The sequence below is a fragment of the Taeniopygia guttata genome, chromosome 4 (genome assembly GCF_048771995.1).
Source record: "Taeniopygia guttata chromosome 4, bTaeGut7.mat, whole genome shotgun sequence".
Classification (NCBI taxonomy): Eukaryota; Metazoa; Chordata; class Aves; order Passeriformes; family Estrildidae; genus Taeniopygia; species Taeniopygia guttata.
In genome coordinates this window covers 64,192,250-64,205,465 of record NC_133028.1, presented here as the reverse complement: position 1 = coordinate 64,205,465, position 13,216 = coordinate 64,192,250, and the positions used below count along the sequence as shown (strand labels likewise).

The following is a 13,216-nucleotide window of genomic DNA, read 5'->3' as shown; positions in this document are numbered from 1 at the left end:
CACGCACCGCGCACGCGCGGCCCGGCCGCGAGGGCCGCTGCGTGACGCGCTTGCGTCAGACGCAGCCTCGTCCCGGGGCGGGGCGGGGCCGGGGGGTAACGGCGCGACTTTTCAAAATGTCGGCGGGGGGGGAGCGGAGCGGCCGCCCCCGGGCCCGGGAGCGAGCGGCGCTGCGCCGCGGCGGGCGGCCCGGGGCGCCCTGATGGGCGACCGCGCCCCAGGCTCTCGGCACGACCGGTAGCGGGACCCGAGGGAGAACGGCCGGCGCCATGGCGACCTGCATCGGCGAGAGGATAGAGGTGCGGCGCGCAGCCCCGCCCGTCGCGGCCGCGGGGCGCGGAGGGGCCGGGCGCGGGCTCGTCCCGCTGCCGGCGGGTGTTGGAGGGAGCGCGATTCCTCCCGCGCCTTCGCCCCGTCCCCACGTGTTGGCGGGGAGCGGCGGCTCCGCGGCCGCTGCCATGGCAGCCGGGGCGGGTGTTTGCCGCGGCGGGAGAGGCGGCGGGAAGGCGTCCCGGCCGCGCCGCCCCGGGCAGCGCCAGCGGCACTGCGGTGCCGGCAGGAGGATGCGGCGGGGGTGGCTGTGCGGCCCTGCCGGGCCCCGCCGCCCAGCCCCGGAGAGCTCCGTCCAGGTACCCCCGGGCCACTTCGGGGTTTGCCCGGATCTCGGGGGTGCGTGGGCTCCGCTCCGCTGGTGGGAGGGTCCGCATCGGGAGAGGCGCTGCTAAGCCTGACTGACAAAGCCCTAGGCTAACGAGGCTGGTTTGTTCGTTTTACAGGATTTCAAGGTGGGGAACCTCCTAGGGAAGGGCTCCTTCGCAGGGGTTTACAGAGCAGTATCCCTGAAAACCGGCCTGGAAGTGGCCATCAAAATGGTAAGGCAGCGGCACAAGGAACTATCCGTTTCCCTGGAAACCGAATGCAAAGTTGTAGCAGGTTGGGGTTATGAGTTGGGCACTGGTGTTTGGGTTGAATGTTTGTAAATAACAGACATTAAGATTACAACTGGATCTTGAAAGATGCACCGCGACCAAACAGACTTAGTAACTAATATAAATGCTTTTTAGTGTTGACTATATTTAGCCTGTCTGCATAGCAAAATGAGATTTAGGTTTCTCTGCTTAAGTATTTCAGAAAAAATATTAGTAAGTGTTAGTATTGATAATGTTAACGCTTGACTGTTTTCAGTTGTGTTCCTCCAATTATCTATTACACTTGTTCATTAAAAGAGTATGTTAAGTTAAACTATGTGAAAACTTGCTTGTGCTTAAAAATGGTCAGGCAAACATGCACTGAACATCTAAGTTTTGCTGTGATCCACTTACAGATAGACAAAAAAGCCATGCACAAAGTTGGAATGGTACAGAGGGTTCAGAATGAGGTGAAAATACATTGTCAGCTAAAGCATCCATCTATACTTGAGGTAAGAATCGTGAGGTTTGTAGAGAGGGCTGTACATGTGACTTGCTGCATCGTCTACAAAATGGAATTTCATTTTTTCCTTGTTTTTTTTTTCCAGCTTTATAACTATTTTGAAGATAGCAACTACGTGTACTTGATACTTGAGATATGTCACAATGGCGAAATGAGCAGATACATAAAGAACCGAAAGAAACCCTTTTCAGAAGATGAAGGTGAGATTTTTTTGGTCTGTGGAGTCCTCTGTGTTAATGTTTAGCATTGCTCAATTAATATTGAATTCTAGAGGAAGAGTGTTTAAAACTTGCCATCACAGTTTCTATACCTTGACGTCTTGTGGTAAGTGATAATCTAGAGATTGATTATTATTGTGCATATATTCACTTGCATTTCTATATACATTTGCTTCTCTTTGTGCTACTTGGAGTATGAAAAGATGGTGATCTTAGAAGGCAGAGACAGAAAGTAGAGCTTACCTTTGTACTTAAAATTCTGTTGAAATGTGGGTCAAGACTGGTAAGAGGAAAGAACAGGAAAATTGTCAACTTCTGCCTTTACTGCTTACAGACTCACCTCACTGCTCACCCCTTGCTCAGTTCTTCCAGTTTACCTGCTTCTCTATCAGTTTCTAATTTAATTCCGTGATACTGCTACAGATGGAATTTTTTGGGACCCAGGCCACAGGACTGGATTAATGGGGTATTGCTATATAAAGGCATCATTAGTTTAACTTCTGTCTGTTTCCAAAAGCTATGAGCAGCTTAGCTTTAATTCTTAAGAATCTGACTTTAGAAAGTTTGGGCCAATTGAGAATATTTCCAGTCCTGTTTCCTGCGTTACATAAATTTTCATGAACTTAGAACAAAGTTGTGCCATTTTGCTTAAACTAGAAAGCAGAAAGTTAATTTTCTTTAGGTGTCAGACCAGATTCACTGGTCTGACACCTAAAGAAAAAGGTGCTTCTATTTTTGCAAGAAAAAATAGAAGCAAGACGAATAGCAGACTTAAAGCTCAGTTATCTTCAGAGCTATGATTTCAAATATAAGACACAACATCTGGTTTTGTTTTGACAGCACGACACTTCTTGCACCAGATTATCACGGGTATGCTGTACCTCCATTCCCACGGAATATTGCACCGGGACCTCACCCTCTCCAACATCTTACTCACCAGTAACATGAATGTCAAGATTGCTGATTTTGGGTTGGCGACTCAGCTGAAGATGCCTCACGAGAAGCATTACACCATGTGTGGGACTCCGAATTACATTTCTCCGGAGATAGCCACGAGGAGCCCGCACGGGCTGGAGTCCGACGTGTGGTCTCTGGGCTGCATGTTTTACACTCTTCTCATCGGCAAGCCGCCTTTTGACACGGACACGGTCAGGAACACGCTGAATAAAGTGGTGCTGGCAGACTATGAAATGCCAGCCTTCTTGTCGAGAGAGGCGCAGGACCTCATTCACAGGCTACTGCGCAAAAACCCCGCAGATCGCTTGAGTCTTTCCTCAGTCTTGGATCATCCTTTTATGTCCAGGGGTAGCTCTGCACGGAGCAGAGATCTGGGAACCTCAGAAGATTCCATGGACAGTGGAAATGCCACCATCTCTACAACCTTCACAGGCTCTTCCAGCATCAGTACCAGTGGTAGCTTGAAGGAAAAGAAGAAGCTGTTAGTTGGACAGCCACTCCCAAATAAAATTACTTTTTTTCCTACAAACAAGAATTCCAGTAATAATTCACTGGGAGAGGGAAGTGGTTCTTTCCAACAGTGGGGAATTCAGGGAAAGGAAATTGGAGTAAATGGCAGGGGAAGAACCACGCAGCCTGCTGAGGAGAGGCCACATTCCCGCTACCTCCGAAGAGCCCACTCCTCAGACAGGTCTGGCACATCCCACAGCCAGACTCAAGGCATATCCAACATCATGGATCGATGTCACTCTTTAGAAGTGCTTTCCAAGCCTAAAATAGGACCAAGGGACAACACAGAATACTTTTCACCTGCCAACAGCTATACTGATATAGGAGAAATATTTAAGGAGAAGACTTCTAGTACTTCTGGTTCTTTTGAAGAGCAGATATCGCCACCTGTAAAAGATCAACCACAGTAAGAATCAATTTTTTATTCAGATGAAATTTAGAGCTCCTTTATTGTCTTCTTTCCACTTCAGAAAGTAGATTATTTCTTTCCCCACAGTAATTGTAGTAGAGAGCCTTGCTAAGTGTTATTTGTAGAAGAGACTGATGAGGGGAGAAGGCATTCAAAGTGCAATTATCAACATTTTTACTTGCTGATCTCTTGAGGTGTTTTTTTCTTATGCTTAGAGAGGATAAAACAGAAATTTAGTAATGATTAGGCAATAGATTATAAAGATGGTGTACCAGAAGGAAAGAGTCAGTCATAGATAATTATTTGAAATGGAGTCCTGTACTTATTTGTAACTTCTTTGTGAAAATCGTGTCTTCTTTCTATAGACTTTCCATGAGCAGAATATCAAAAGAATAATTTTCTGGTTTAATATAAGGACTTCCATATCTTACTTCCTGCATTTCTCACCACATTAAGAACTGACATAATTTCCTATGTTTTCTCTTTGCAAATCAGTTCAAGGAAAAGATAAACAAGCACATTTCCCTGTAAAAACGTAAATGGAGTAAGAAGCTTTCTTGACCGTTCTCAGGTGTTTGACATAAGCAAAGTTCAGTGGGCATGTGCATGCTTTCTAGTTTGATAAATAAAAAATTAAAAACTGTTTGATAAATCAAAAATTTATGCAAATGTTATGGTAATGCTTACTTTTGTTCCCCACGACTTCACAAAGCCATGCTGAATGTAAACATGAGAGAATATTAATGTATGGGGATTAACTTAATGGTTACAACTTTTTTTATATAATTGATTATAGGAAAGCCTCTTACACCTATAGTTAGCTTGCACTTCAGCCTTAAATGCAAGTCCTAAGACTTGAATTAGATGCTTTATATTCTTTGGTTTTGGGGTGGTTTTGGTGGTGAGCCCTTGCCAATGGTGAAGTAGTCATCATCACTACAACAAAGTGCAGACAGGTTGAGGCTATGGAAATGAAAAACCTCAGGAGCTTATTGTGAATTTACAACAGATCAGTGACTCTGCAATAACTGGTTTTGTGTGTATTCTTTATCCTTTAACACATGGATTATGTCACCTGTGGCTACGTATATGTGATCATCTAAAAAGCTGTAAAAATTTCTGGGATTTACTGTATTTTATACAAATTCAAATTATTTTGGGTGGTAGGATTGGCATCTTTCAGCTGCATGTTTATTATGCTGAGTGAGAGGGCTCAAAGGTGTCATGTCATCACTGTGTCTCTGCCAAGGCTCTGAATTAAGAGCTAGATGTAAGAACAGCTACTGCTGGCAGCATTATCATAACTTTTCATTCCATTTGGAAACTATTTCATTTTCTTATTCTTTACCCCATGCAAAAGAAGCATGTTCTAGAGCTACGAAATGACGCCTGCATTTCCTACTTGTTCTAGGTGTTGTGGTTTCTGCAGCTGTAGCATTTTAACTTTTGTTGTGCAATTGTCTTTGATGCAATCTTGATAATGTGTGTAACTTTTATTTTGTAGCTCAAATTATCTGTGCCCAGTGAAGCCCCAGGTTGGGTTGTTAGAGCAGAAGTCCCAGGCTGAGACAATGCAGCAGTGGCTTGGAAGTATGCAGACGAATGGTATGTTAATCATAACTTCTGTATTTTTGCAGTCAAGTTAGAGACTTGTAATAGTTTCAGTGGGATTTTCTATTCTTCTTTTATTTCTTTGTACATTGAATTTGATTACACAGTTTCCTAAAACAAGCTTGTTATTTTCTAGTACTGTTTTACAAAAAAAAAAAAAAAAGCCAAAAAAAACCCCAAAACAAAGAGGAAACCAGAATTTTAGACCCTGATATAATTACTCAGTTGTGTAACTATGTCAGAGTAAGTATATGATAAAATATTAGCAGGTGACTTGAAAACCCTGTTAATTTAGTTGTGCAATTACAACTAAATAAGAGAAGATGGGGCCTCAATGAATGAGAAAGATAATAAGGCTGCAGAAGGATGGGTGGAGGAAAGGACAAAGACACAGAAGGGATGGAGGTGTTCTTTGTTGTGCATCCTATGACATCATTTGCAAATAAAGTAATTTAATCATAAGAATAAACCATAAATCCATTCTGGCCTTTTTTGGTTTGATATTACCGGACTCCTTCCCTTCCTGTCTACAGGGAATTGGAATCAGAGACCATATGGTCTGAATAATCCTATTTAATTTTTGATCCCTTCTCAACTGTTCAGCCACAGAGCAGAAGGAGCACAATAATGATGTGGGTGAAGTGAAAGTTGATCAAGGGCTTAAATATCAAAACTAGAGAAGGAGTTATAGGAAGGTTAAATATAAAACCAGGTGTTTAAAAGAAATAAATACAAGGATTTTAAAAAGAAAACAAGGGATTCAGAGTATGCATTTAACATTTTGAGTATTAAAACCTCTGGAAGATGGTAAAACACTAGTTAGATAAATGGGAACTTTTATGAAATCTGCTACTAGTGGTTATCTGAATGGTAAATAAGCTGTTTTTCAACAGATTAAACTAATTATTGTGTAAGAATCTATTTGAAGTCTTAGTATTTTGTTTATAAATTATTCTTAAAAATTACGTGATGTATGAAAACTGAAGACCATCATAACTGAAATGCAGGAACAGCTTATTTTAAGTGGCACTGGAGTTTTGCTAGCATTGGTGTTGATGGTTCTAAAAATCCTGATGATTTGGACTGAGGATTAAAGAAATCCCATTCTTCTCTTAAATAAGCCTTCTAAGACAATCCCTTAAAAAGTTTTTAAAGCTATACTAGAATTTTTTTCCTTCTGGCTATGACTCTTTGAACCTGCAGTGTCCCTTTGTGATGCTTTCAGATCCTCTGGGACCACCTGCAGACCTGACTGGCAAGAGTAATGCACAGGGAGGTTTTCAGTACCATCTGGATGTGCAGCAGGATGCACCAAGGAATGCATGGAACACCTTAAAGGATATAAGGAATCACAGTGCATCTGGTGACTGTCCACATTCTTTAAACCAGAGAAACCCAAAGCAATGCATCCCTGGAGTTCTCTGCAAAAACGAGAAAATTCAGCCTGGCCTCTGGCTGAACTCCAGAATGCCATGTGACCTTTGGTCAACTCCAGAGCAAAGCCAAACTTGTGGCCAAGAACCATCAGCACACCAGAAACCTACACTGCGAAGTGTTGTGTCACCTCTCACTGCTCACAGGCTGAAACCCATCAGGCAAAAAACCAAAAATGCAGTGGTAAGTATCAGTTCTAAAAATGGGAACAATTGAAGTGCTTAATATGGTGTGACTGTCTCTTAAAAATCACTTGTAAAATGGAAATATATGTTTTTGGGAAACTTATTCTAGAATAATTTAATTTAAAATCATAGTAGTAAGATGCATCTTAGCTTTTGTATAGAGAATACTTAAAGCATAATAGAGCAGACCTGTCTGTGTTTGATTTGTCACTTAAGAAGCTTCAACCTTAGTTACAGGCTTATACCCTTCAGTTATCTTGAAGTGTTCTGCTTTAAAAAAATAGCACTAATAACAAAAATTACTGTAAGAAGCAGTTATCATTTTGAAGTGCATTTATTAAAGCATTTGTGGGGAAAAAAAGTGTATCTTACCTTTTGCAGAAAGTAAAGGTCTTTTTTGTTTAACTTCGTATTTAATATATTTAGGTGAGCATTCTAGATACCGGGGAAGTGTGTATGGAGTTTCTGAAAGAACACCGCTCACAGGAACTTGTGAAAGAAGTTCTCAGAATATCTTGTGATGGATATGTGGTGAGTATATTTTTGATTTATTCACTGTTTTATGAAGTGCTTGGAGTTCATTCAGAGCTGTTTTGGTTTTTTTTTTAAGTGATTATTTCTTTTGAAATCCACTGTTTATATATGCAGAGCTGTAAACTCTGCCCCTCTATAATAAAGCCATATAAATATAGGGAGCAAGCAATTATTTCAAATCAAAAATTGAACTTTACTTTTGGAATAGGTGAAGTATTGGTGAAAGTGTGCTGCTGTTAAATAATTGCTTAGAGGAATAGAGCTTTCCTGGTAAATCACAGTAATTAATTAAAATGTGAGTTATTTCCATGCCTGTTAAAAGTGCAGAGTGCTATAGTAAGTTGCAACTACACACAGTTTTTGTTCCCTTTTTGTAGATTGCAGTTTATCATCCAAATGAAGGAAGAGGTTTCCTTCTTGGTGACAGACCTCCTCCTCCTCCTGAAGGCATCTGCACGTATAATTTTGACAACTTGCCAGGTAACCTGAAATTTACTTAAAAATTACAATGATTAATGTGATTTTTTAAGTGAATCTTGCAACTTTATAGCTTTGATCTATAACTTCTCAGATAACTCCGAAGTAGAACTCTTTTCAGAATTAGATTCAAACTACAGTTTAACTGGAAAATGTTTTGAAATTTCATAAGGAAGTGTAACCCACAGGTTTTGATTCCTTTTATATGGAAGCTTTAAGGAGTCTCCCCTTTACAGTGTAGTGTGCTAAAATCAAAATTCTTGTAATCTTTTCCTCATTCATACCGGGAGCTGCTGGTGGAAAAAAGTCACTTTCTCTAAACATGTCTGTCAAGTACTTAAATACTTCTCACAACTTCCAGCTATCAAATACATAATTTAAATTACTTCTCTTCAAGCTGGTGCACAGTGTTTAATCTGCTAAATTCTATTTTTTTTTTTAATTTTCTTTTTTAGAAAAGTACTGGAAAAAATACCAGTATGCAGCTAAGTTTGTGCAGTTGGTGAGAACAAAAACCCCCAAAGTGACCTTTTATACAAGATATGCCAAGTGCATGTTGATGGAAAATTCACCCCCTGCAGATGTTGAAATTTGTTTCTATGATGGTATGTATTCATTTTTCCAGTTATTCAAATAGCTAAATCATTATTTTAGGGCTGCACTAAAATATTACCTAACACTAAACAACCACCCCTCCAGCTGGAAGAAAATAGTGCACTATAAGCAGTTTTTTGGACACCCTGCCTTTATTTTAGCACTTGTAGATTAGTTGATTCTTTAATTCCTTACTGATATTTTCTTCAGGAAGTATATGTTGCAGAAGTGTTTTTTGAATTATACTTTGGTTTTATTCATGAGTTCTTTACATTTACCTTTGCTTACTAAGAGGCATGTCCCTGCTCCAAGCCTTCCACGGTTTCACTGTTATTTTATACAGCTCACACTGAAAGTGTTCACATTTTCTTGCAGGAGCAAAGATCCATAAGACAGCTGATATAACTCGTGTGATTGAAAAGTCAGGGAAATCCTTCACTTTGAAAGGAGAAAGCAAAGCAGGGTTAAAGAAGGAAATCCAGGCTTATATGGATCATGCAAATGAGGTAAGGTGTTTTACATAGATCTTTTCCAAGTAACTTCCTGAAAATTCAGCTTCCCTTTCACAAATGTGTTTCCTGTGTTGCTTTCCACATCTTTCATTACACTATTAAGGAGGGAGGATGGTGTTTTCTGGAAGAGCAAATATCAGAATAGAGGTAATAGTTACAATCCCTCACAAGCAAGACTGAGGGGAACTAGTGTGTAAAGCAGGTTTGCCTGTCTGGTGAAAGGATTAACACAACAGATGAAGCTGCTTTATACAACTTGAAAAATTGAGTACTGTTGAAATTTCTTTGGGTGGGCTTACTTGCCACACTAAACGTGTATTAAATAGTTATACAGTTCAATTTAAAACTTTATTAAACTCCTCATTTCAGGGACATCGTATATGCCTTGCACTGGAATGTGCTGTTTTGGAAGAAGAGAAAAGGAGTGGAAGTGCTCCATTTTTTCCAATAATTGTTGGAAGGTAACATCTTTCAGTTTAAAACACTGGTGTATTTGAATATTTATGTACTTGTTGAATATTTATTGAATATTTATGTATTTGAATTGAAAAACAGTTCTGCAGAAGACTCCTGCTGTCAGGTGCTTTGGACAGTCCATGGTAAAATAAAGGAAGATCTATGTCTCCTCACTTGTTTCTTTAATACCTTTTGGACAGACCTTTTTCCCATTGTTCTTATTATTTTTCCAGAAAACCTGGTAGTACTGAATCACCACAGGATGTAGCACCTCCACTGTTGGACAAGACAAACTATTCAAAAGAAGTCGTGGCATTGGATAGAAATCAAGCTGCCAGTTCTACTCCAGTTCAGACTCCAAACTGTGCTCCTGTAAGTATAGAAGGATGTACCATGGAGACCAATTGCTGTTTTACTTGACTTAATGGAATTAAGTCAATTAAAATTAATGTGTATGGGCATAGGCTTTTATTAGCCATTTTTCAGCATACTGACTAGAAATGTTAGCTTTGATTTCAACTAACTTTTGATATCTGGATTTAAGACCATCTGAAAAATCAGAAAACTTCAAAACGTTACCACAAATGCCTCTTGGGAGCAGAGTTTGAAAATTGCTTACTTGTGCTAGACAGCACAGTCTTCAGTTTGAAAGCTATAATGTTATATAATGTTATACAGCCCTTGGTGCTGTATAACAAATGGTATCACATAGAGTATTGGCACTTGATGTTGTTGCTCTGAAATAATCAAGTGTTAGTGTGTATATAAAAAAAGGATAAGTGAGAATATATGTGTAGCCAATAAGGCTTTGTGAGCAATTTCATCTGGTTTGTTTAAAAGGCCCACCAAGCTTTGGTTCCTCATAAAACTTCCTCAGCTGGCTGAATTATACTGGGGTCTTGGCACACTGAGTTTGTAGTGTGAGCTTTGTTGAATATACATCAATCTACATTTGTAGGATCTGCATCTATTTGATTGTGTAGTTCATGTCCCTAGTAGAGTCTGACCATTTCCACCTGACTGAAGTGAACTGACAACAAAAAGTTGTGTCCCTGTGGGGTTTTTACACTGTAATGCTGTTAACTGAAGCATAGAGGCTAAATCTGTCTGTATACATGAACAGGTGGCAATTAACCACTACAGCTCATCAGGAGGGTTAATGCCAAGGCTGTTAATTCTGTGCATCTTTGGGTTTTAGGTGGTGCCCTGTGAAAAGCCTACGTTTCTGACTAACACTGTTGAAAAGACCTGCTCCTCTGTTCTTCAAACAGAATGCAGCCCAAATTCAGCCCAACTTGTCAAATCTGTTTTTGTGAAAAATGTTGGTTGGGCTTCTCAGGTGAGAAATTTAATAAAGGAGGCGTGTCTATTCTTTTTCCTACTAATTTGAGATATGTATTTTTAAGTCATTAACTTTAAACGTGATTTGTGAGGAATCATTTGATTATGCACTACAGCTTAAGTCTAAAATTTGTATGAAAAGATACATAATTTATCTAAGATACTCTTAAATAAGTATCTTAGATAAAAACCATGGAGAACTTCGTAAGTAGAAGAAACCAAAATAATAGTTCATTACCTCAGTTACCACAGTTTTCCTGTGGCAGTTATTGCCAATTTCAGCATCCTTTGTCATTTAAATTTGACTCTGGTAAAAAACTGAAACTGTTTACCTTCTCTGTTCACTAATGCAAAGGTGTTATGACAAAGTTTTTAATAGCTACATACCAGATTTGCACAAGAGAAATGTGTCTTCCTCTACAGCAGGAAAAGCTGTTTCCTTGCAAAGCCATCATCCCCTCTGCTTTTCTGTTGGATAAGCTTTAGGTTTAAAATATTGTTCTTGGCTTTCCAGATAAAGTAAGCTTCCTGTCCTAAAAGAAAAAGTTCTCTTGAAATATGTATAAAGTTTAAATTGTCTATGGCTATGAACTCTCACAAATGGACCTCTTTTTAGAGTTTGGCCCTTCATAAGATTTCTTTAGGAGTGGTTAAGCTAAAGGTAATTCTTTATATATCTGACATTGACAAGGATAACTAAAGCCAAGTATTGGAAACCTGAGGAAGTCAGCATGAGACTGCTTACTCCAAAGTAGTATCTATGCAATCTTTGTCTTTAAAAGACTGACCAAAATATCAAAGTCCCTTCAGCAATTTTGAAAAAGCTTTCAGTTTCCATTATTAGAAAAGTTCTAGGTTTGTAATTTTGTATTTTTATATGCTCAAACCACAATGTAACTTCTCTCATCAGCTGACCAGTGGAGCAGTATGGGTTCAGTTCAATGATGGATCCCAGCTGGTAGCCCAGGCAGGTGTCTCTTCCATCACTTACACTTCTCCAGATGGCCACACAACCAGGTGAGTCTGTTCCTGCCATAAAAACATCCAGGTAACTCAGTACAAAGCTGTTGTACATCAGGTAACTTCATAGCTGCTGCTGACTTCGGTTTGTAAATTTTAAACCTTAGCATCGCCATTGTTTCACAGAGGGTTAGCTTATGTCAGCTTATTAAATAAAGAGAAGCACCCATAGCCAAATGATAACAAAAAATTATTAATTTGTTATCTGGATAATGAATTACTAAAACTGGTAGTGCATCTACTTGGTCTCCAGAGTACAGCCACTATTCATGTGTAGTATTAAAAACAAGGAGGTTGAGGAAAGTAGTGTTTTGAAATAACTATATTGTCATGAAATAAAATTATTTAAGCCTCTCAATTTTTCTATGCTGCTTTACCACTCTAGGTATGGAGAAGATGATAAGTTGCCAGAATACATCAAAGAGAAGCTGCACTGTCTGTCTTCTATTCTCGTAATGTTTACCAATCCAGCTGGTCCTCACTGATTAAAGAAAACTGGGTGTCATGGCACAAGAGCTTAATAAACTCACTCACTGACTTCCCAGTAAAGTGACTGATCTTACTCAGCTTACACAGAGATTCTTCCAAAATCTGGTGAAAAGTTAGGAAGGGGAGGGTTACTCTCTTTTATGTGTAGCAAATTGTGTGTGAAGTATCATACAAAACATATTTTTCATTAAAGTGATGGATAAACCTGCTCAAGCAAAACTTCGAGGAACTTAGTTCTTGGCTGTGTTAAGTCTTTGGAAATAATCTGAATCTGCTGTATTTTTTTTTTCTTACTCCACTGCTTACTCAGTGCCAACAATCAAGGAAAATGCATCTGTGCTGTTCAAGTATTTGTATTTGTAAATAACTTATATTTTTATGTCTTACAAGTAATATATGTAAATATGTATATGTTTTATAAGTCTGTTTTTATTTTTTGTAGCAGCAGCTTAAAACTTCCCTGCACAAGCATGTTATACAAAAAAAAAAATAAATGCAGTGGTAATTGTCTGGATCTATTTATTTGTTTTATGGTCAAGTAATGGTTAAAGGAGAAGAGTTAATAACTTCAGGTGGTTTTACCTTGTTTTGCACATTGAGTAATACTTACAGCAACTGAAGTAGCATTAACAGTAGCTTTTCTCCTAAGCATTTGACTTCAAGTGTGCTAACACTCCTGATGGTGCTTGTATCTGTACTTAAATACTCTATGACTTTCTTATTAGGCAGGAAGAGATCTTAAATGGACTGGGATCCAAAATTATGTTGGAGGGGGGAGGATGAAGAGTTTCAGAGGAGCTGGTGCTGGCTGTGTGCAAGTACAGCTCAGCTGAACTGATTCAAGCCAGTTTTCCTTGTTCAGCTGCTGTTTAGAGACAGAACTTTGGTTGCTTTGTTATGTCCAAATCAAGGAAATAAGCTACCAAATAAAGAATTTAGCACTAGGAACATCAAGAACAATATACAAGTAGCACTTACTATGAATTAGCTTATAAAAGTGAAGTCCTTCATCACAACATTTTGTGATTCTTCAGCAGG

General features: G+C 39.4%; 1 protein-coding gene across 2 annotated transcripts; it reads left to right on the top strand.

The window, feature by feature from the left end:
* The first annotated feature begins 160 nt into the window (after nucleotides 1-160).
* Nucleotides 161-12,692, top strand: PLK4 (polo like kinase 4). Of its 2 annotated transcripts, none has more exons than XM_002188908.7 (16): nucleotides 161-299; nucleotides 777-872; nucleotides 1,325-1,420; nucleotides 1,517-1,631; nucleotides 2,490-3,522; nucleotides 5,030-5,130; nucleotides 6,362-6,753; nucleotides 7,182-7,286; nucleotides 7,667-7,769; nucleotides 8,222-8,371; nucleotides 8,736-8,866; nucleotides 9,242-9,333; nucleotides 9,562-9,700; nucleotides 10,527-10,667; nucleotides 11,580-11,686; nucleotides 12,075-12,692. In XM_002188908.7, the coding sequence occupies exons 1-16, from the start codon at nucleotides 270-272 to the stop codon at nucleotides 12,172-12,174; spliced, it is 2,931 nt and encodes a 976-aa protein (XP_002188944.5). In that variant the 5' UTR covers nucleotides 161-269; the 3' UTR covers nucleotides 12,175-12,692. The 2 variants fall into 2 exon arrangements, with proteins under 2 accessions (XP_002188944.5, XP_030127841.4); XM_030271981.4 differs by lacking the exon at nucleotides 161-299 and adding an exon at nucleotides 328-629.
* Nucleotides 12,693-13,216: the final 524 nt, after the last annotated feature.